The sequence below is a fragment of the Ambystoma mexicanum genome, chromosome 6p (assembly GCF_040938575.1).
Source record: "Ambystoma mexicanum isolate Mex_15411 chromosome 6p, UKY_AmexF1_1, whole genome shotgun sequence".
Classification (NCBI taxonomy): Eukaryota; Metazoa; Chordata; class Amphibia; order Caudata; family Ambystomatidae; genus Ambystoma; species Ambystoma mexicanum.
Window position 1 is genome coordinate 1,304,981,335 of NC_090935.1, and position 24,929 is coordinate 1,305,006,263.

The 24,929-nt window shown below is 46.5% G+C and overlaps 1 protein-coding gene across 4 annotated transcripts in view; it reads right to left on the reverse strand.

The window, feature by feature from the left end:
* DENND4C (DENN domain containing 4C) overlaps window positions 1–24,929 on the reverse strand; it is a 2,555,958-nt gene that overhangs the window by 1,300,749 nt on the left and 1,230,280 nt on the right. For all 4 annotated transcript variants that reach the window (XM_069625964.1, XM_069625963.1, XM_069625962.1 and 1 more), the window contains exons 12-13: window positions 20,853–21,071; window positions 12,872–13,017 (exon numbers count right to left, since the gene is read on the reverse strand). In XM_069625964.1, coding sequence (XP_069482065.1) covers window positions 12,872–13,017; window positions 20,853–21,071 — 365 coding nt within the window. The remainder of the gene's footprint in view (window positions 1–12,871; window positions 13,018–20,852; window positions 21,072–24,929) is intronic.

Below are 24,929 nucleotides of genomic sequence, written 5' to 3' on the forward strand. Positions count from 1 at the left end.
TTCTAATTTGGAAAATGTGAATCATCAGATGCACACCAATCCCCTTCCTTTCAGGGTACCACCCAGTTAGTAGAATAAAATGGCTGTAGAAACCACATAGAGAGAGGGGAGCATAAACACTGAAGGCCCAGTCACTGTTCTGTTGGAATACCTATAAGATAGAGAACAACTGTCACTAAGATATCCTCAATAACAAGCTCTGCAACAGTGAGACACAGCCATTTCCCAATTTCGAACTAACTGCTTTGCTGTTCAAACAGGTTCTACAGAGTCTTCCAGTGTTTGGATGGAGCAAATCGGACCACAGGAAATGCTGGGGGGAAAAACTTGGCAGAAGGGGAACAAACATCATGTTCCATGTATGTAAGAGTAACCCCTGCCCCAAAAGCAGTATAGTTAAAGTCAGTAATATAATAAACAAGGAAACCTGAAAATACCCGTGCCCTAGGGCCAGGGGTGAGCAGAATGAGGGACGATAAAAGGCGGCAACTAGAAGGAGGGACACATCAGGTAGTAGCAGGTGGTGGGAGGAGAGCAGCAATGGGTGAACTGAGGCAAACGCGTTGTGGCATGCAGAGTGCACAAGCGGGTGATGACCAGAGTGGAATAGCAGCTGGCGGAAAGAGCAAGATATCAGGTGGTAGGGTAGGGGGAAACCTCAAGGAGGTGGTTGGGGGGGCAGCAATAGGTAGTTGAAAAGTAAGAAACATCCAGGGCTAGGAGGTCCAGTAAGAACAGAAAAGAATAGGAGGAGAAAAAACAAGTGGGCAAGCATTGGCCAACGCAAGGGGTAGCACAAGACCCTGATAAAGTGTTCAGCCCACTGTGGAAGGAGGATTGAGCATGTTGCATTGGGGCGTGGGGGAGGCAGGCTCATAAAAGAGCTAGAAAAGAACTGAGGAGGGTAGAGATCATGACCCCGGGACAGGAAGGTGATAATACCCTTGAGGCATGCTCTGTGGAAACCAGAGCCAGAAAGCCAGCCACTGGAAGCAAAACCCCAGCTGTTACAACTGTTGGAAGAGACACAGCAATATCTACAGATCTGGAAAGTGGGACCAGAGGTGACAGCACCCCAACACCAATACACCCCAACACCAAGCCTGGACTACAATGTGCTTTCAGACCAGAAAGAGACAGACAGGAATGTTAGTCCAAGAGACTTCTATTTAAGAAGGCCTTCCTCAACTGATACCACTAGAGCGTGAAGACTATTTGAATAACGGAGGAGAGATTACCTTTGTTGCAAATAAAACCAGTTTTTCCTTCATTCTGGCACCTGGACCTGGATTCTTGTGGTCCTCAATCAGCTATGTAACAGAATGCTTGTGGCTCTAGGTAATGAGCAGTGCAAGTTCAGCAAGACTGCTTTACATATATGTACGTTATGCCATACCAATTCCATGTGTGGATGTAAGCTGTTTCCAAAAGTCCACTAGTCTGTTCACATACAGTCTCAAAGAGGGAGGTGGGGTCTTATTCACAAAAATATTAAAGATCATCAATAGCTAGTAGAAAAAATCTTAATAAAAGATAAAAGTGTTTGTAGACGTTTAAGCTTTTCTATTTGGTATTATTCCATGCAATTATATGGTTGCTAAGTGCACTACAGTTCCCTTCAATTATTTTGCTCAATACAAGGACAGCAATTATGGGCCTCAATATATGCTAGGGGCTCCAGACCGATATATAGTATGAATAGGTTAAATAGAATTTGGTTATTGGCACAATTGGTCAAACCAGTAATTAGAAATTATTAGAAGCAGCTCTTACTTGAAAACATTGTATTTGAATATTTTAATTTGCTAATTGGCAGCTCTGTTGATACTAGTTTTCATCATTGTTCTTACACAGTGCTGGAATTAAATGAACGGTTTATAAATGAAATCTGTTCTCTAATTATTCCCTTTCACTAAAAAGTAAGATCCATGACAGTCGTGACTACTTGTCAATCTAAGCTGGGTAGTTGATTGTTGTCCCTTATTTGATTGAATTTGTTAAGTAGCAATCAGATAGCTGTGTTACTGTCTGCATCTATCTTGCGGTAGCTAGGACTTGGACTGCCCAACGTTACAGATAATTTACTATGGATTCAGAGGAAACAATCATTAGGTTCTACTGCGTGCACGATCTTAACTTGGTTTTCTTTAGCTACAAATTGCCTCAAAGGCCTTCCTCTTTAAGGAATGGCTCCTCCCCAACCCCTAGGTCCACACACTCTCCACTCCCCATCCGACCTGACAATCAGTGATCTGTTCCCCACTGTCTCCTCCCCTGGTTTCTTGCAGATCTATTGCTGCAAATTGCCTGCTATACCCAGTTAGCTCTGTGCTCCCTTTGTCTCTGCTTCCCTCACTGTGTTCTTCCCCCTATGATTGTAAAGTATTCAGTTACTTCCCAAAGCTAGGTCAGCGGCTCAATATAAACACCCAATAATAATATTGATAATGTTGATAAATGAAAATTTTAAATAGAAAAAAACGACTGGTTCAAACTCAATCTGATCACTGTTTGTTTGGAATACACAATTACTGTGTCACTTTTCCTTTTGATCATAAGGCGGATACTAAATCTAGTCTCTATTTTCTTTTAAAATGTTTCTCATCAGTACTATCACATGCCTAATTACAAAGTCAACTTTATATAAATAAAGTAGGTCACATTTACACTTTCCCATTACATGCACTGGTTCTAAGGACTATTGCTAAATTTTATCTGTCCGTTTTGCAACTTGTTCTATGCAACTATTTATAATGCAATGTTTGTTTGGGAAGAATCTTAATACTGGCTAATTATCTAAACACAAATCTGTTAAGTTCTTTACTAAATACACTTTTACTTTTCTTTCTAGGTAGCATCCCTGAGCAATAAGGTAAATAAGAGTATAACCCTTGTTAAGGTCTTGAGAAAAGTCCTAGAGCGATAAAGATAGGTCAACAACAGTTGATAATTTGATTGATCAGTTAAAAGGATTGTTTGTACAGTCCAGTGTTAAGAACTACAAAACGGTCACTAAGGAACAAGTTACTTACTCTAGTTCTCCAGCATGGGTCTTGCATGGATTCACATGCTCATAAATATTCCCCATCGTCAGGCTAGGAATCCTTGGTAAAAATGAAAGCAGTTTAGACTCTAAGCTAAAATAAACAGTCTCCTTTATAGTCCATCAGTGTCACTGAGTCATAATGCCCCATCCAAAGACACTCGTTGTTTTAAGTTCCACCCTGGTGGCCATCTTCAGATTTGGTCATGGACGTAAAGCGGCTGTATGAACCAAGAAGAGCCAAAGAGGGGAAGGAGGGAGGGTTCACATGTGAATCCAGGCTGGAGAACAAGAGTTACGTGTAAGTAACTTGTTCCTTCACCAGCATGGGGTCTTGCATGGATTCACATGTCCATAAATATCATTACACAGCAGTACATATACACAACCACAGGAGGTGGCAAGGGTCAAGAAGCAATACACTTACCCCTGGAACAGACTCTCCTAAAAAAAACAGCTTGCGCAGCATTGCTTGGCAGACACGGGACTCCCTGGAATCCCTGTCGACGTAGTCAAATCTTGTGAAGGTGTGGATAGACCTCCATGTAGCTGCCCGGCATATGTCGAGCAGGGGAAAACCAGAGAGAAACTGTTGTTGCTGTGATGGCTCTAGTGAAATGGGCTCTTGGCCGGCCTGGAAGCAGTCTGTTAGCCAGACGATGGCAATGCATGATACAGCCGGAGAGTCACCTGGAGATGGAAGCCATAGACCGGGCTTTCCCATGTCGCACAGGTCCAAAATTGTTAAACATTTGAGAAATCTTTCAAAAGTCCTTTGTGCGTGCAACATAGAACTTCCGGGCGTGCGCCACATTCAGTGAATGCAACGCCATTTTAGCAGGCGAAGGAGGAGTCAGGAAGAAAACTGGCAGAACCAAAGGCTTGTTGAGATGCAAGTCTGACAGTACTTTTGGCATAAATGGAGGATGCCCGCATTTCCCCGACACGCCTGGCAGAGGTGATCGCCACCAGGAAGGCAGTCTTCTTCGACAGAAACGTCAAAGGTGCTCGATGTATTGGATCAAATGGAGGACCCATCTGTCTGGAAAGTACCACATTTAGCTCCCATGCCGGGGCAGGAGCTTTCATCGTAGGCTATGTTCTGAAGTGGCCCTTGAGAAACTCCTTAACGAGCCTGTGCGACCACAGTGAGAGCTTGCCCGGGTGTAACGGGATATGGCGGCCAGGTGCACCATGACAGATGCGTGGGCAAGGCCAGGCTTGGCCAACGAGAGCAGGTACGGGAGAAGCTGCAGCGCCATTACGCGCATCAGAGAGATCTTCTGTCGCCAGCACAATACTGTAAATTGCTTCCACTTGTGTTTGTAGCAAGCAAGCGTAGAGGGGAAGGTGGGCCTTGGCAAGAATCGTTTTTCATTTCAAAGGCTGCGCAAGTAGTGCGCGAACTCTAGGACTGCAGGAGTCAGGTCGTGAGTCTCAGACGCTGGGTAGTGGTGCAGGATTGACCCGTCTTCTCTGGAGAGGCGGTCTGGAAGTGGAGGAAGTCTGATGGCTCGAACTACAGACAGATGGAGAAGGTCTGAGTACCAGATCTGTCTGGGCCACGCCGGTGTGTTGATCATTCTTAGTAACATCGGAATCGGTGGGAAAGCGTACAGAAAGCGGCCCTCCATAGGGAACGAGAAGATGTCCCCCAGACTTGGCTGAGGATATCTGCTTTGGCACTTGGCGTTGGTAGCTGTCATGAAGAGGTCGATCTGAGGGGGACCCCACTCATTGAAGAGACGAGACACTTGCGCCTGATAAAGCTCCCATTCGTGGCAGGATCGTAGCGCCCTGCTGAGAGGGGTGCAATGGTATTCTGGACGCCTGCTAGGTGAAAAGGGACGAGGAACTTGTGTTCAACAATGGCCCAGCGTCACAGATTCTGTGCCTCTAGGGGGAGCGCGGTGCAGGGCGTCCTACCCCGCTTCCTCATGTAGAACATGGTGATTGTGTTGTCCATGAAGACTACCTTCCCCTGGAGCTGAGGCTTAAAAGACTTGAGGGCCCAGAAGACTACCTGCAGTTCCACCTTCTAGGGAGGCGTCAGTCTTGACTGTAGCCTGATATGCCGGGATTTGAAAGTGAGCACCCTGCAAGAGCTGCAGGCGAAGTGACCACCATTGCAGGGCTTTGCGGAATGCCCGATTGAAGGCGATTATGAAGGTCCATGTGCCAGTGACTTGCCGCCACATAGCATCCAGGAACTTCTGAAGGGGTCTCATCTGCAGTCGGCAAAAGTGAACTAGATGGATGCGGAAGGACATCATCCCCAGCAGGGACTTATTACCAGACCTTTGCAACGGAAGCTGCCATTAGACCTTTCCCAAGATGGCCTTCCACCTTGCTTCCGAGGGAGTCACTAGACACAAGAGTGTGTTGAGCAAGGCACCCAAGAACAGGGTGTTCTAAGATGGCACTACGCAAGATTTCTGATAGTGTATCAAGGATCCTAACGAAGTCAGGATCTGAATGGTCCCTGGAGTATGCTGGATTTCCAGCACAGGAACGGATGAGCCAATCATCCAGGTAAAGGTAGACGTGGATTCCTATGCAGCGCAGATACGCCTGCAACAGGGCCAAGCATTTGGTGAACACCCTCAGGCCTGATTTGCAGACCGAAAGGTTGGGCCTTGAATTGGTGATGCCTCCCCTCAACAAAACGCAGGATCCGCCGGTGTTTGCGATGAATGGGGATGTGGAAGTAAGCATCCTCCAATGTCAAAGGTCGCCAGGAAATTCCCTTCCTCCGGCTGGTCGAGCATGTGCTGCAACGTGGCTATCCTGAACTTCAGAGATATGAGGAACTTGAGGAATCGCAAGTCTAGATTTGGTTGCCACCCTCATGACATCTTCCTTACCAGAAAGTATCTGGAGTACACGCCAAAGCCCCTTTGCTTAGCATGGCTTGAAACTATCAGTTGTGCCACATGCAGTTCTTGTTGAACGACAGCAGGACTGCAAGGACGTTTGTCCTGGAATTCCAACGCATTCCCCCATTGAAGGACATCAAGCACCTTATTTTTTAGTGGAGATCTTTCGCCACTGAAAGACAACGTTTGATTGGGGGGGCGCGGGTCCTGGGGTGGTTTAGGACTGCCTCAGCAATTGTGCCCTATGTTTGGAGGGGGGTTGACGACGATGCTGGGTGCCACTGCCGTAGGCCTGGGAGCGTCCCCTGTAAGAATACTGGGTGGTAGAGTGGGAGAGCTGACGATAAGGGGGATAGGGGAGGAAACCTTGGATGACCTGGAGGCTTCCTTTAGAGAAACGAAAGGACAGGCTCATCTGCTGAAGGGTGCCAATAGAACGTGCCGTCTCAGTGTCTGTCTTGATGGCCTGTAGAGTATCGTTGACCGCCTTCCCAAACAAGTTGTCGTCACCAAACGACATGATTACCTTGTACTGCACGTCCATGTGGAAGTTGGTGGCCTTGAGCCAATCCTAGCGATGGAGGACCACACCATTGCCGAAGTCCGCAATATCGAGGGCGAGAGTGATAGCGTGGTCAGTCCAACCTCCCCTCCGCGGAGCAAGGCTAGGGCTTCTGCCTGCTTATCCTCAGGAAGTAAGTCAAGGATGGGCCCCAACTTCTACCACAACTCTGTCATACCTCGATAGGATTCTGAGGGTGTTGGCGGCCTTGATTGGGGATGCTGCTGTCGGGATGATGCATTTTTCTGCTGCATCCAGCTCTTTCCCCCTCCGGGTCCGGAGGAACCATAGACTAAGTAGGGGGGTTGGAAGAGCTCTTCCTAGCGGCAGCCACGACCAGTCTGGGAAGGGTTGGGACCCGAGGACCTATGGGGCAGTCTGGAACCCGGTACGACTTCTCCAACCGGTCTCATTCAATAGGAGTGGCATTAGGGGCCTTCATGACAGCTAGGCCATCCTCCCACATGTCATCCAACTGGGGAACTGAGACGATGGTCTTCTTGACGGGCGCTCGTCGTTCAAAAAGGAAACCTTTCCTTTTCTTAGCCTCCGGTATAAGTTGAGCAGATAGGGAGCCCTAGATGATATGGAGTGGAATTACCCAATCTCGTCCGAGGAGAGCCCCTGGAGGGCACATCGACATCAGAGGTTTCCCCATGCACGGGAACGTAGTTATCAAACTCATACCGGTTGTGATGGTATCCGTGTCAGTGTCCATCTGAGGTGCTTTCTCCACCACAGGGGGACAGAGCCACCAGCACTGGCCGAGGGACAACTGGGGCCTTACGAGGTAGTGGTGGTGGCAGAGCCTGAGAAGGCCTTGGATGGCTCCTTGCCGGAACAGAGGTGGAAGCAGTGGGCAGTCGCTGCTGGATTTCAGCCACCAGTATATGCAAAGTGGTTAGGATGTCCAAGGACATATCTTTCGGTGCACGAGCTGGAGCCAGGCCCTGTGGAGGGCTAAACGGCTGAGAAGGCTAGCGTGCCGGTGACACTTGCGGGATTGGCAGAGTGGGGTCAGGTTCCCTTCGCTGCCATTCCCGATCAGTAGGTCCTACCCAGAAGTGGTATAGATTGCTGGAGACCACCTGGGGATCCGAGAAGTGCCAGAGTGAAGACGGGCAAAGCCTTTCTGGGTCGATGCAGGAATTCCTGAGCTGGAGGCATATCTCTCACCAAACCAGAGCCCTTAGGGAAAGAAGCGACAACTGGAGCCTGTTGAGCAGGAACATGTCCTGTGGTTGACGGGACTGTCGTCAGAAACGCTAACGGAGGTCTAGGTGGCAAGGAACCCCTGGGCATGGTAACTGTTTCAGTGGTAAAGGTGACTGTTGTGGACGAGGCCTGTGGTGCTGCAGCGGTCGAAGGAAGAGCAGTCTTCGTAGACTGGGTCGTTGACTAGTTACTTGCTGACATGGCGACAGTGCTGGTGGATGAAGTCATTAACGAGGCTCATGTAGACAGTCGATGATGGTGGAGCCGGTGACAGGACCATGGAAGACTCCTTAGACTATGACTTGTGTTTGGGTGCTGAGGCTAGCGATTTTCTCGTTGATGGAATCTGCCAGCCTACTGGTAGGCTAACCATCGACAGAGCCTGTGATGGCAACCAGCCTCTCTCTGCACTGGGTCCTGCAGCCACAGGAACTGCTGACAAAGCCGTTCAGATCTTCTCCAGGGAAGCATCCTCAAAGGACCTCAACCTTTTTATATGAGGGGGCACGCTCTTTGGACCAATTGGTCCTAGAAGAGGCCTAACTATGCCCAGCCCCAGAGGCCACGTCTGAGGCCTTACCTTCTTAGATCCATGCCACCACCCTCCTAATGCATCCTTCTATAACTTCGATGAAAATGATTTGCAAATCAGACATCTGCCCGCATCGTGGTTGTGATGTGGGCAGTAAATGCACCTGAGTTGCTGATCCTCGAATATATTCTTCAGGCTGCAGTTCTCACAGGACCTGAAAAGACTTCTTTGTGGCGTCTGCCATGGTGTCAAAGTAAAGGCCCAATCTGGGCATGGCATGCCACAATTTGGAGATCCAACAATGGATAGAGGATCCCCTGTGGCAACGGGTCACTGCCACCGGTAGTCACAAGGTGGCAGAAGATGAAGAATCGATTAATTGTGGCAAAAAAAGGCAAAAAACTGCAAAACGTTGTTGGATTTCGAGGAGCGAAACAGGAGGACTCCCAATGCGAGAAATGTGCAGTTAAAATCTGAAGATGGCCTCCAGGGGTGGCGCTTATGAGGACGAGTGTCATTGGCTGAGGCGGTATGACCCAAAGTGACATTGATAGGCTAACAGAGGAGACAAACAGTTTTTTAGCTTCAATATAAACTGCTTTAATTTTACTGAGGATTCCCAGCCTGACGACTGGGAATATTCATGAGCATGTGAATCCCTTCAAGACCCCATGCTGGAGATTTGATTTTGTCTAGTGCAGTAATTAGAGTCCTTTTATTAACGTGCACACGTTTTGCCAAACTAATGCTAGTTATATTATATTTTCAATGCACAACACTTGCAGTAGGTCAGTCAAATTGTAGCTGAGCACCAGCCACACTTTGGTACTGTTTTTAGTTTTCCAAACAGCCACAGGGGCTTTGGGGCCCCTCTAGGGGTGTTTAGTGGCTCAGAGTACCCTGGTAAGCAAGAGGTACGGAGGAACCATCTCTAATGACATTGCTCGTTCCGAGCCGCAGTCAGTTAAGGAACTGGTGTCTAGGGAGAAAGCTGGCTTGGCCCTTCACTGCTCAGGGATCTGTCCGGTGGCAGTCCACTGGGTGTGGATAGTTTATCTACTTACAACCCTAATCCTGCTCAGGCCTCCGTTCTGTCCAATGTGGTGGGACAGGAACTGTGTACTCCCGTTGTTATACTAGCTAATAGCAGTCAGTCTGAAATCTTCAATCAAGAGGCTGTCCACGCACTTTCAGTGACCCTTGTTGAGCACCCAGAAGGTGGGGTGGCCATTCCCCACCCTGAGCTTACCTGTCATGAGGAGACTGTCTGGGAAGGGCATCCAAAACCTGTACGTCTGTTATTGCTTAACATGAGATCGCTTGTCAAACACTCCAGAGATTTCGGATTTTATCCTGCAACATGACCTAGATATCTGTGCTATCACAGAATCTTGGTTGCATCCAGCTGCAGGACCAGCCGTTGCTTTGGCTATACCACTAGGCTATAAGATCTTGAGATCTGACCGCGTGATGGGGAGAGGAGTTGGGGTTGCTCTCACTTCCACTCCTCACTTAGTATCCAACCTCTTGACACAATGGTAATCCCAGATAGTGACCTCCTGCAAGTAAAATGGGCCATGTATCATAATACCACACTTAATTTGTTTGTTTTGTATCGACCACCTAATAATATGGTACAGTTCTCCACCCAACTATGAGAGATGCTATCGTCCTCCCTCAAACCAAGTCTTAAGACTATCCTTCTGGGGGATTTAAACCTAGGATATGAGGATCCTTTGAACCCCAGGGCTAGAACCCTACAATCATTTTTAGAGAGCTTGGGTTTTAAACAGAACATCTTAAAAGCCACCCATAGTGGTGGCAGGATTCTGGATTGGGCAATTGCACATGAGATAGTCCTGGGGAATGTGTAAGTGAGTCCATGTTCCCTGGTCAGACCACTCACTCATACAATTTGAAATCCCTCAGTCATTTCAAAAGGAAAAAGTAAGATTTGCCAACCAAAGTTCTGTGTCATAATTTGCGCAAACTTACCCCAGCTGCTATGCTCCCGTTCTTTGAACCAATTCTTATTGATCTTGCTAGATTGGCCACATCTACTAAGCTGGCCTCAACTTAAAATGAAGCAGTGTCGTGGGCCGTTAATCCCCTTGCACTGCTTAAATAAAGAATAAATATCAGCCCTCTAAAAAATGTTATACACCGGAAATTCAGACCCTCAAATGCCAGTAGAAAATCAAGCTTTTAAAATATGGAGGAAATCATCATCCCCAGAGGATAACGCCAGCTATTCTAGAGCAGCCAGGGCATATACATTTGCCACCTGTGAGGCTAAGAAAACAACCTACAGGCAAAGAATCAAAGGGACGTCATCGAGCACAAAGGAACTTTTTAAGATCCTGGGCGAACTTGAGGAGCCATGCCCCTCCGCCTGAGTAGTTACTAGAGATATTGCATGGTGTACGGATGTCTAGAAATTCATGAGGCAGAAAATTGAAAGGATTAATGACTTTACAAATAATTTGCCTCCCCCTGTGGTTTAACCTTTTCTAGGCAAAACCAGCCAGACAACTGTCACCAGGCCTCTTTAAGTTCTCTGATTCGTCAGAAGCCAATATGCTCGACTTGCTGCAAAAGATCAAGCCGACAACCTGCAAAGACGATAGCTGCCCTGCACCTATTGTAAAGATGTGTGCAGATTTTGATTACTCCTCTGATCACTAAATTTGTCAATCTTTCATTTAGAGAGTATATGGTTACTATCTCGAACAAGCGTGGGTCTCACCACTTCTATAAAAAAAAACATCACTTGATCCCAATCTGCCAGGCAACTATGGCCCTATAACAAACTCCCCGTTTCTCTTGAAGATTCTGGATAAAGTGGCATACCATCAAATTCAAAACTTTCTAGAACAAAATATCCTTGGTCTTAAACTATCGTGTTTCAGAAGCAATTCTAGCATTCTTCTGGGCTTGAAAAAAACTATTGTTCAGCGCTTCGATAAGGATTCTGCTTGATCTCACGGCGGCCTTTGATCTTGTGGATCACTCTTTCCTGACCGCCAGACTACAAGATTCTGCTTTCATCTCCAAAGGGGCGACCTGTTTGGTTCTGTCATTTCTATTCAAAACAACGGCCAGAGTATTTCGTGAGGATGCCATGGCAGTGGGTTATGAATTGGACTGTGGTGTCCCACAGGGATCCTGTATATCCCCTACACTTTTTAACATCTTTTCTCCTCCACTTTTCAATCGTTTTGACGCAGCAGACATTGTGTATGCAAATTATGCTGATGACACTTAATGCCTTAATTCCTCTTACTGGTGATTATGTGCATGACTCACTGACGGTTAACACTTATTACCAAATTCAACAATGGATGGTGCTTAATGGGTTAGTTCTCAATGCAAAAACTGACATTATGATGGCCAGAACGGCTGAAAACTATGTAAAATGGACGCTGCATATTCCACCTTCCAAGTGGCTGACTGTCAGCTTGCAACTCTACCCAAGGTAAATATGCTGGGTATGGTACTGGACCCAGAACTTTCAATGAAAGCACATGTCAGCAGTCTTGTGTCCCATTCATATATTAAATTGTTGGTACAATTCAGGCTTTTTTAGACTCCTCGGATAGCGCAACACTTGCGTCTGCAATAATTGTATCTCGCCTGGACTACTGCGCCAGCCTGCTGCAGGGCGTCAGTAAGGGAGTGATTAACATCTACAAGTGGTTCAAAATAATGCTGCTAGAGCAGTCTCTGGTCTTCGGAGAACGGACCACATCTCTGCAGTAAGGAGTTCACTTCATTGGCTGCCTGTGCAGAAACAGATCTCATTTAAGACACTGTGAATTACTCATGCATTCCTCCGCGGGGAAAGTCCTGTATATTTGGCAAACCAGCTATCCTGGCAACCTGTTCGGCGCATATTACGGTCAAAGAACTCAGGATTTCTGGAAGTACCCTCAGCCAAACTATCACAGGTGCAAGAAGGTTGTTTTTCTGTGGCAGCCCCCCATCTTTGGAATGCCTTTTTGTTTGTTGCGTTTGTGTTGTCCCTGCGCTTCTATGCCTACAGACGATGTTCCAGTGCGCTATAAATAAATTAAATAAATACAAATTCTCAGGTTGGCTTTACTTTGGTCATGTCACACCAGACTATTATTGTGTGTGACAGTTCCCAGAGCTATACAGGCATTCAGTAGTTCCCCACAGTTATTGCCGTAATATTACAGAAAGATTTACGTGACTGCTAAGAGTACTTTGCTACAGCATGCCCAAACCTTGCTTGTATGGGGCAATACAAGAAAATACAAATAAGTACAAACATAAAAAACAAAACAATTGGGTACAAAGGGAGCCATTCAATTTACACAAGCCACCAACAATGTCTCGCGAGCCAGATGCACACATACTGGATGTGGTTTCACATATTTTCTCATTAACTAAATACAAAGACATGTTTCTTCTTTTTGTAACTGTCTTGCAGAGGTGAAAGCTTGAAAAAAAACAATCTATCTCAATATACACAACTCCTAACGTGACACTACATGAATTCTCTTTGATAAACTTGCCATTAGCTGGTTTAAGTTCACAATTTGATAAGTCACATTAAGTCTAAAACAAAACTCACATTCCTTAAAATAGAATACTTGATCAAATAAGGACTTTGTGCTTACCTTTTCCATGCAGTCATCAAAAAATGCCAGACTTGTATCTTTGTCGCTAACAAAACTGCACTCTTCTATGAAGCGGATAAAGATCTGGGTTTTTGTTAACTGAGAGTAAAACTTTGTGTAGGCACGGTCCCTGGTTTTCAAAAACCCTGTGAATTACAAAAGGAAGGATTTTCTTAGGCTTCATTTGAAAAAAAAGCAGGTAAATGCCTACAGCTTTACAAATATTCTGCATGCTATAGTAATTGAAGTCCACCTTTATTCTGTAAGATACAAACTGTATTTAATGACATCTCAGCAGCACACAAAGTACGTGCATACAAGACGCCCCGCACCATCCACTGTCATTCACATATCCTTGTTTTAGGAGCTCAGTACAAGACTGCAGAGTGATACAAATTATATATTCGGGGTAAATAATGTGCGACAGATTTCTTTCCAACATTTCATGTAGCTACCACTGTAATACAGGGTGAAGAGCTCGACCAGGAGACCATATTCATTTAGGGAAATTAAACCAAAACAGGCAAGCTGTCCAGAGTCGGGTAGGATGTGTGAAGGCACCATATGAAGCAAGACACAGACAACAGATTAAAAGTTCAAACCAAATGTATTTATTAACGAAATTTCAGGATGGTGTAAGGCCTAACTTGCCCTATACTAAGGTGGGATTTCCCTACCTAAAGAAATGTAAGTTCAACTTAAAAGTCTGTGTCCAAAACCTATACTTACCCTCACAACGAAACCATACAATGTGTAAGGATATCAGTAACACATGAAAGTGTTACAAAATAAAATTCTGAGCTTCTTCCAGCTCGAAGCTCATTTTCCAGCTCCCTTTCCCCAAGTTCAAAGGAGTTCAAAAAAGGCCTCGGGGTTCCTTTCCTCCCAGGTAACAGTTCCAGAAAGGTCTTAGGGTTCCCTTCCCCAAGGCGCAACTCAGTTCCAAAAAGGTCCTCTGGGTTCCCTTCACCAAGGCTGCAACACTTTTAGCTTGCCAATGTATCATCAGTTTCAAGTGTCTGAATTCTCACGACCAGTTCCAGGTCACCATGTGTATAGGCGCGTTGTGTATCACTTGTTGTGTATCACTTGTGTATAGGCGCGTTACAAATGCCATATCATATCACCATGAATACCATTCAGATTCAGGTACTGTAGATTGCTATTCTTCCCATTCATTTCAGAAATCTTGGCCATCAATAAAGATTTTTCATCTGGACTTTCTTTGACTGGATTCCTCAGTCTAGGTGGAGTTGTCAGACCAAAAGGTCCACCCGTTACAGGTCACGCACCGATAACCCTAGGTGCCTTTCCCAAACAGGTTTTCCTTCACCACACCAGTGCTCCAAGCTTGCATTCACTCTGAATTCTTATTGGCAGTCTTTGGCTTTGTCACAGTGTGTTCTTGTCCTACATCTCACTCCGTGATGCTTACTCTCTTCCACCACCTTTCTCTCATACACTTTATAACTGTTCATCACTTGCTTTTCACTTTATTCATAACGTTGCATTTGTTGCCTTTAAAATTTTCATTTCGTGCGTTTCACCTGTGTTTCCATTCCATTGCTAAGCTTCACAAAGCTTTCCCTCAGTTGGGTATTCAACAATAATTATAAGGCAGTTCTGCGGTTCAATATTCAATATCACAGGCTTAGCATTTAAATTCCTCACTTTAATGTTCGATGTTCTGTTTGAAGCACTGGGTTTATGGTCACTTGTACATACATTTCAACTGGCATCACCATATGCGTCGCCATAGCCACAGGAGCGCCCCGGTATGAGTGGTCTCTCTGTTGCACTCACCAGTTGTCTGCATAAGTTTGGGTGGTCTCCCTCTCTGGTCGGCTTTGCGTACACCTCTCTGTGTCCCCGCAAGCGGCACTCGCTTGCCACAAACATGCGCTGGGGGCTGCTGTTAGCGCCTGAGAGAGAGAGGCAGAGCTATCAGCCCGCAGAGCTTGCAAGTCCTCTGTGCCCCACAGCTCCGGCTGCGGGCACTCAGCAAGGGGGGGGGGGGATTCCATGAGCCTTGCTTCGTTCCCGGCCCGCTCGGACCCAGCCGTCACAGCTCCTTGACAGCACACGCTGGCCTCCAGGCAGGATCCATGCCAGCTTTCCTCGTTGTAGGACATCCACCCTCTCAAGCCCGCTTCTCGCAGCCCGGCGACTCTCCTACTGGCTTCCCCTCTCATGCTGTTGGCTCCACATTTCATACACCTGTGGCTCCTTAACAGGTTGCAGGTGTGATCGATTGTGTACAATTGCCTGACTATAATTAGTAGTGTTCCCAGGACATGCCCAGCCCCCTCAACAGTCCTCTTCCTCGTCTCAGTAACAGAGTAGTGAAATGACATGTTGGTGTGTACCACTCTGAGTCGCCTCTTCCTCGTCCCAGTACTATAGTGATATGAATAAGGGGCAATTAAGGGAAGTGATTGGCAACAGCCTATAAAGGAAGGGGGAGGGCAAGGTTGGTTATCCCAAAAAAGGGGGATACCATGTCTCACCTGCAGACGACCTCTCCCCAATCCCCAAGGACCCTGCACCCAGATGATCCTCCCTCGCATCTCCACCCCCAGGGTCAGGATTCAAAAGCAATGGCCTTTCCCTGGCCACCTGAGAAGAGGATCCAAGGGGAGTAAGTGTGAGGAAACCCTCAGGTTTCTTACAATTTTCATACACGATAAGCAACATGAGATAAACTGACTGCTAGGAATTTGGTGAGCACTCTTAGGCCTCATTACCAACATAAGGAATTATAACATTCGCTCTAACTTCAAACCTCAGATCCATGCACTATGCTTTGAAAAGTGGACCTATGATTTCACAAATCCCAAGAGGAACATAGCAGGCTGAGAGAGAAAAATATTAAGGCCAAACACTTATTCTTGAATTGGTAGATACTGGTTCAGGCAACCATACAACTATGGAATGAAGGCATCCGGACGATTCGCAAATTAAAACAGTTTGAAATAAAAGAAATAAAGTGTTGTCCTTTCAAAAGAACCTTCGCTGTGGCCATCAGACCTACAATCTCTGTTTTCTCCAAATCAATCTATGTGTAGTCCATAGACATAGAATACTAATTCAAAGCAGAAGGACAATGCACCATGATAATCATGAGAATTTGTACCTGCTATGTAGAGGTCCATCTAAATCTCTGCACCCTGCAGCTCTCCAGATGTGAATTGCGACTCCCATGATCACTCGAAACTGATCCTCGAACTCATCAAATATCCCTCAGAGCGGGCCCCAAAACATGAACTATTAGTACTTTCCAATGCCCCACCAAGTCTACTGAGCGATGAGCCTGCACAGAGAAATTAGGTGTGGCTTAGACCCCATTTTAAAGACTATCCTTAGACATACACGCCCTGGGTGGAAAAGGGAGAAGCAGCTTGATAAAGGATACATGGACAACAAGCACAGGGGAAGGGATATTTAAGCAGGGGACAAGAAACTGGAAGTGCGGGTATATCGGGTGAGGTTGAGGTGGACAGCGACCCAGAGACCAGGAGGAGCAAAGTGGGAGCGGCGGCTTGTGGCTAAGAGTATTGGAGAAGGTGAGATATTGGCTTAGGAGTGATTGTGGTTCTGCCATACGAGTCTGTGCCTGAGCCAAGTATGTAGAGGGGTAGTTTAAGGTACGGGAAGACCACTACAGGGTGAAAGGAGCATGGCTGAGTAGTAATGTAGTAGTAGTAGTGTGGGAGGATTAGAAATGTAGGAGCAGGAGGAGGATTAGTGTGGGTGGAGGAGAAGTAGTAGAGTGGGAGGAGGAATAGCAGTGTATTGATATTGATATTTTATTTCTATTGCGCTTGTACAAAAGTGTTTCAGAGTGCGACAAGGCAAGGGAGGGGAACAGGGGGGAACAAAACAGTGATCTTACTAGGCCCAGTGACATTGAGAACGCACAAGTGCATGGGGGAGGGGAAAAGTGCATGGAAGGGGGGGGGAGAAGTGGAAAGTGCAAAGCAGAGGAGAAATGGATAAATAATAAATAAATAATAAAGACAACAAACAGTGGTAGTGCAGCCAGCAATTTGCAAGTGCTGGGTTTAAGGCAGAAGACAGGGTAGGTCTGATAAGTGCAGGGAGAAAAAGGGGGGGCTGTATGGGTACAGATACAGACCCCAGTGCAAGGGGTGGCCCGGAGGCAGTGCGGGACAGTGGCAGGGTGAGCAGGTACCTGGGCCCAGAGGACAGAGGGTGGCCAGGTGCACGGTGCCAATTGAGAACAGACCAGCAGGGGAGAGGGGGAGCAAAGGCAGAAGAAAAGAGGATGGTTTTGAGGTGCTCCCGGAACCTGAGATGGTTTCTCCTCAAGTTTTAGAGTGGCAGGGAGGCTGTTCCAAAGGGAGGCCCCAGCCGAAGACAGATCTACCCCCAGCTTGTTTCTTTGAAAATCGACGGACCCTGAGGGAGTTAGAGGTAGAGGAGCGAGGAGCTCGAGAAGGGAGGTATTTGTGGAGGGATAGCTGAAGGCATTTTGGACCCAGGCCCCAGAAAGCCTTGTGGACAAAGTAGACAGTTTTGAATTTAATCCTTGCATCCACTGGGAGCCAATGGCGAGATTTCAGAGCTGGAGAGATACAATCCCAGGGCTTGAGGCCAAGGACAAGTCGTGCAGTCCTGTTCTGGATTAGTTGCAGAGGGCTGAGAGTAGCAGCAGGTAGATTTAGAAAGAGGCTGTTACAATAGTCCAACCTAGAGAGAACCAGAGCTTGGGATACCATGAGCTTCTGGGGGAAGGAGAGGAAAGGCAGAGTACCTCTGAGGAGAAAGAGGTAGAAAGAGGAGGAGGAGTAGTAGTAGTAGCGTGGGAGGAGTAGAAATTGGAGAAGCATTAACAGGGGATGGAGGCAGAATACTGGAGTAGTTAAGCATCTGAGGGACAACAGATTTGTGGGGAGGAGTCAAGGACAGAGGAAGTAGTCAAGAATAGATTGATCAGGTCACTGTGGCCATGATTGAAACAAGTTCAATCCAACAGAGCAATCCCACTTGCAAACGAGAGAAGGGTCATTTTAGAAGTCCGAGAGGTAGGCAGTGAGTGCATTTAGGAAACCATCGCCTTCCACTTTCATTGTAGTTTTAACCCACAATCAGCAGGGGCAGTGGAACGCCGAAACTTCAATGTGAATCTCTGATCTTGCTAACGTCTGCCAGGAAACCAGCCTAAAATGTCCTCATGGACCTTAGAAACTCTTAATAGAGTACACAGCCTCTCCCCCCACGAGGTACTCATGGGGAGGCCCAGGAGAATGCCAGTTACTCCGCCACCTTCCCCTGAACTCTGACTCACAACTGAATGTGATCTTGTTGTGTCATATTGTGAAAGACTAATGCTCGTTGTCAGTTCTCACTTCCAGCAAACCCAAGAAGCTCTGCCTCGACTGCCTGAAACGCTGTGCCACAGCCTCTTGCCGGGAGACTGCGTGATCCTGGAAGTGCATCAGCGAAAATCATCCCTGCATACTTGTTGACAAGGTCCTTTCCAGTTCCTGGTGACAACCACACTGCAGTATGCTACAGAGGCCATGACTCCTAGGTCCACGCCAGCCAGTGTGGGAAAACAGCACTGCCATCGACAACAAAAAAACAGCAATAGGTCAAGGACAAAGACAACCCGCTGTCTGCCAGCATCAAAGACACAGCAAAGCTGCAATCTGCAGGGGTACAGGAGAACGAGCCCTCTTCAGCTGCCCACTGGGATCCCAGCAGCTAAAGCCTCAGTGACTCTGCATCCAGCACTCCTCTACTATGAAATTCTGCTACCTGTCCTGAGGTACAACTTGCGGAGTTCAGCCACCATCTCACCTGACATCAGCAGGTGAACCATCGCTCACAAATGTTTTTGTCACCAAGCGGCTACCATAATGCTGCGCACCTGGAGTGTAGATGCACAAGTACTCCAGTCCAAGAGGGGGTTTGGAGGTCAGCTGAATATGCCCAGCACCTCAGTTTATTTCTTTGAGCTCTACGCATCTGTCATCGTCATCCTGGCAGGGATCCTAAACGTTTGCATTATCGTCTCTCCTGTCTACCGGGACCTGTAATGACGGACACCCTTTGGAACGTTTGGTCATAAGGTCCCAATTTCCATTGGGTTGAACTGCTAAAGCTAGGAATAACACTTGTATCGCATTATTAATTCTGAATTGTTTATAACAGGCTGCTGTTCCTTACCATGGTATTTGCTCTGCCTCACCCTGCATCCCCCATCCTACACCCAGAAATCAACACCTTCCTCAACTTCTCTCGGGCCTACGCTGACTTCATGAATGCCTCCGATTGCTATGTATGCTCACACACTCCTATGTACGCCAGTGGGGGGTTCCCTTCATCACAGTCCCGTTCAATCTTGATGAATTATATATTCTGACCTCCTGATCAATGACTTTTCTTGTCCCAATTTGACCCATCCCTTCTCCTAGGGATACTTCTACCTTAGCTATGCCAATACTTTACCTCCCAAGATACCGACCGCATTTCTTCTACATACTCTGATCTCTTTCACTGCAATACGCAAGATGCCTTCTATGGGCCTCACACCAGCAACTTATGTCCTTAACAGAAGTCCTACTACCACCACCTATAACATTACAGCTGTCAGTAAGATAGGACAATTTCATAGTAATAGCACCGCCACAGCACTCTACACCCACACAGGGTTGTATTTCCTTTGTGGGGCTAGCACCTGCAAATGGCTACCAGCTAACTGGACTGGTCAGTGCACCATTGGGTTCATTCGCCCAGCAATCCGCCATGTGTCCCTTTTTCCAAAAGCTCACTACACACCCTGACGGTCCAATGAAAAAGAAATGACAGATGTTCTGGGATGCATTTTTTCTATTGGGACTTTAGAGGCCGACAATCGATGTCTCTAAAGCAGCATCCTTTCTGCGACAATCCCTGTGCCTATCCACCCTATCCCTAGGTCACCCGTGTACCTGGGCATCTTTGATGTTAAAACCCAATCCTGCTCCCTGTGGTCTACGCGCTGTCTCAGGGGTGACCAAAGGGGCGGGGGGGGAGGGTTTATGTGGCAGTATGCTATGCTTTGTTAGGCTATGTGATGCCATGCTAGGGTATGCTACATTAGGCTCTCTCATACATTTTGCCTCTCCCTCTGCACTCAGCTCCTCTGGCATGACCAAAACCCTGCCTGGTGCTGATTAGACCACTTCGGACCTTCTCTTCCGTATGCTACCTAGAAGTATAGCATTAGCACCATATATGGTAGAGAACAGTAGGACTTCTGCAAATACCGCGTATCCATATTACAACACAATGTACCTGCACGGCTTCGTCACAAGTAAGATGCTGATAGCATGACATTTGCAGACATTTGGCAATAACTAAGTAACACCCCCATTATGCAAATGCTATAATATATTAGTGATTGCATAGGATATGCTATATAACCTCTGCTCCAAGGGTTGTCCTGGAAGAGATCTGTGTGCCAGACTGCATGGCCACTTGTCCTATTGTATATTTTCCTGCTTATCTACTGATAATTCTGTATGTGTGTATTTTCTATCTAATACAAGAAACTTGGTTTACACATCAGTAAATCGGTGTCTGTGTCCCATCTCCTTATTTGCTGCAAGCTGCTGGAGGTTGAGGGTGCCCTTGGGAAGGGGCCTGATCTTGGCTACCACAGGATTTAAACAGGTATATTGCCTGGTGCTTGCAGTGAGTCAGGGTTTAGACTGTACGAGAGTGGAGAGCATGCCTAGGGTATTAAAGAGGCTTGCATTGGCAAGCAAATCTTACCTCTCAGTCCTAAGGATTTGTCAACAACAAGAAGGTTGTGGCAAGAACATTGAAATTGTTGGGGTGGAGATATATAATGCAGGAGAACAGAAAATCCATCACTTTCACTGACGTACAAGTTCCACAGGCTTTAAAACACAGGTTCACTAAGAAGTATTCAGATTTGGTTTTAAAATCAGTCTCAAGAGCTATAGCTCACCTTGATGGTCAAAAAGAGAATCAGCAGCAGTGGCTTTCTTGGAGGGTGCCTGTGTTATCGGTTTCAGGTAATACCTGTAGCCCCTTAGCACAGATGCCATGAAGCGCAAGAAAGCTTCCTGGATCTCCATCTCCACCTCCATCATTTTCTTCTGCCAAGAAAAATCTGCCTCTATTGGAGTCATCTCGACTGCAGAACCTTCCTGTGTCTTTCTGTGGACTGTAAAGTAAAAGTAGAGTAGCTATAATTAATGCATTGTCTTCATGTGAGAAATCTGCAGAATACATTACTTTTTGTTCCTGAGCTCATTGACAACTGCAACCCTTTCCATGTTCCTTTCTCAAGGGGGCAAATACTGATTGAAAACGTATAGGGATGCCGAGTGATAGGGTAATGTCATTTTTAAAATGACCTGAAACAGTCAGTTAAGATAACCATACAAGGTGTTCAAAAACAAAAACATCTAAAATGGCAAAGAAAACTTATATTTTAGTGGCACCTGTTTGAAACACTACCAGGCACCTCCAGACAGCACCATTGAGTACAACAACTTTGGTCAAACATCCCTGCTCACTAGCAAATAGCTCTGACACAGTGAGGAGCAGTGGTCTAAGTGCGCAGCAGAGGTTGAGAGTGGTGCTCCTTTACTTTTTCTTTTTTTTAAATCACATTTTACCATTCCGATGCTTTTATATTTAAAAAGAAACCTTCATTTTAAAACAGTCCATTAAACAGCAGGCGCATTGGTTTGGGTGTTTGAATTGCCCGTGGAAGGGGGCATGGCAATGGGGTTTGTGGAGACAGGGGCAGGCCAGCAGGGAACATAGTTACACCACTTCGAATGGATTGTGTCCTCCCACGTATTTCTCATTTTAGATATATCGTTACCTTCAGCTTTGCTGCTTTGGATTTTTTTTCTCTCTCCGCCAGAGGGTGCTCCACTCGAGGCTGCTGCGTCGATGCCCCTCGGCAGTATCTGTCGAGCGCCGACGTCATCCGGTGTATAAATGCCTCGAGCGCGCCCGTTGGCCTCAGTTCCGTTTTTACGTTAGCTTCGCTTCGAATCATTATAAAGCGGCGCTTCAGTTCGTGCGATAATGTCCTCATCAAACCCTTCCACACCGAAAACTGGATTCAAGAAATGCCAGAAATGTGGGAAAAGATGTCACTGACTGATCCCCATCGGAAATTGCCTCTGGTGCCTCGGTTCCGACCACCGTATAGATGACTGTGGTTCTTGTTAGTCGATGACCCATAAGGCCTTAAGAGAACAAAGAGGCAAACTGGCAGTGGGGGAGGGATCCTCCAAGCTTTCTTCGAAGGGGAGAAAAGACTCGGCCAAGTCTTCAGTAAAACGTCATAAAAAATCATCTAGGTCAAGGAGCAGATCTAGGAAGTCCTCTTCTTCGTCCTCTAAAAAGGCAAAGAAAAGACGACACCAGTCTCCCTCTTCCTCGACGTCATCTGAGGAAGTCATAATATGTCCATCGAGACATGATTCCCATAGAAAATGGGGCGCTTTCAGAGCATCTATGTTAACTATTTTTGAGAAAGCGGCCCAGACCCCCTAAAAAAAAATAAATCTAACAAAGACCATGCCACTGCTCACAAAAAGTGACAGGGGAAGATCTAAAACAAGAAAATCCAACAAATAATTGTCGAGGGTGTCGTCCAGGGACTCTTCCCAGACACCTCATAGAAAAAGCCTACTGTTGCATTAATCGGAGGTAGAAGTCAAGAAAATGGCGTCAGACTCATGAGTCATCAAAGTCCTCATCGAAAACATCCTCGAAGCCTCTATCGAAGGCAGTCAAGCACAAGGCGTCGATGACCAAGCCTAAAAAGGTTGCGTTGAGTGTACAATCGATGGTATTGAAGGTTCCTTCGATGATGTCGATCTCGACAACTCCTTCGACGGGATCGACGATTCCTTCGAAGGCATCGAAAACTACCTCGACAATATCGAAGGTTGTAATTACAACATCAACGCCATCAACGCTTTTGTCGACGTCCATGCCAATGTTAAAACCTATACCACCTGAAAATGTTTTTCACCCATAGAGTAGACATGATTTTATTAGGACCTCGTCATCCATATATGAAGGAGAGTCATCAACAGAGAAAGAGGTTTCACCTGCTGGTGTTAAATTTGGTACAAGACCAGTCCCTGAGGAGTTAGTTGACCCTCAATCAAAGATACAAGACCTATAGGAGTGCTTTAAGTCAGCAAGTGGTCTGGATACTTCTCCAGAATATGAATTTGAAAAACCTGACCCAGCAGAACATGCTGATGCAGGTTATAGGAAATTGATGAGTAGAGTTACTGAATTTATGGGATGGGGAAGAAATTCACCTGTCTATCAAGATGATGACATGACTGACATCCTTTCAGAAGGAACTCAGCAAGACCACATACTTCCCTTTCATGTAGCCTTACCAAGGAGGGTTAATACTGCATGGGAAAATCCTGAAACTATTACAGCAGTAAATAAGAAATAAGTGTCAAAATATAGACCCTGTAATTCAGATCCAGAATACTTAAGTAAGCACCCATCTCCAGAAAGTCTGGTAGTTCAAGCATCTACCTCTACTAGAAATGCTGCATACCCTAAAATTCCCCGATAGGGATGATAAAAAGATTGATGCATGGTCCAGAATTTTTTTTACGTCACGGAGCATGGCTTTAAAATCCACAAATGTAACTTGCACCCTTGCAAGATTTACATATACCCTGTTGCATGTCAGCGGCAGCTGAACACATCCCAGAAGGTGAGGAACGTGATGAGTTTCTATCCATAATAAGGATTGGAAAGGATGCTTTGGGGGAATGCGTTCAAACAGGATTGAGCACAGCTGACAGTATCAGTAGGTCCATGGCATCTAGCACGGTGCTACGTAGATTTGCATGGCTAAGAAAGTCAGGTTTTGCATCGGATGTGCAATCGAGGCTTCTTAATATGCCATTTGACGGCTCAAGGTTGTTTGGCAGCAAGGCAGATGAAAGTTTGGAGAAGCTGGAGACCTCCAAAGCGGCAGCAAAATCACTCAGTGCCGCTATAAGACAACCTCAACAATGCCCCTACACAGGCTCATCTTCCTGGAGTGGTCGTCCCTTTCGGTTTTATTCTTCATTTGGAAAGGGGAGGGGACAGGCCAGTCAGAGAGGTCAAAGAAAATTTCCTCCGCGGTGAGAAAATGGTGCTAGACCTGCCCCAGCATCAGCATCTGTCCCTTCAGCCGCTGCAGCAGCTGCCGCAAAACCACTCTGAGGTTTTGACCCACAAGACCCCAGTGGGAGGCAGGATCTCACAGCATCTGAAAGAATGGCAGGGCATTACTTCTGATGCTTGGGCACTGGAAACAGTATCCCAAGGTTACTGCCTTCCTTTTCAAAAGAAACCTCAGAATCACCCACCGGGATACAACTCTGTCAAACATCCAGATCCGCTCCTATTGCACAAAGTTTTAACCCTGCTATAGAAAGGTGCAATAGAGCATGTACCTGTAGCGGAGAGGAACAAAGGTTGGTATTCCCCATATTTCCTCATTCCAAAGAAAGACTGATGACCGAGACCCATCTTGGACTTGCGAAGCTTGAACAAATTCCTCAGGAAGGACACGTTCAAGATGGTCGCACTTTCTCAGATCCTTCAGGCTCTCCAACTCCAGGACTGGTTGTTATCATTGGACCTTCAGGATACTTACTTTCATGTACCAATCCATCTCAAGCACAGAAAGTACCTGAGGTTTGCGAATGGCAATTCTCACTATCAGTTTAGAGTTCTGCCATTCGGGTTGACCTCAGCCCGAGAGTTTTCACCAAGTTAATGGCGGTAGTGGCAGCGAGTCTCAGGAGAGGGGGGATTCACATCTACCCCTATCTGCACGATTGGATGATCAGGGCACGTTCTCCAGAACAAGTCCAGGATCATCTGTCCAAGACTTGCCACTTTCTTCACAAACTAGGGTTTTCTCTGAATTTAAAAAAGTCAAACATGATACCAATCACAGAAGCTCCAGTTTATCGGAGCAGTCATGGATACTTGTTCGGGCAAAGCCTTGCCTCCCGAAGAGAGA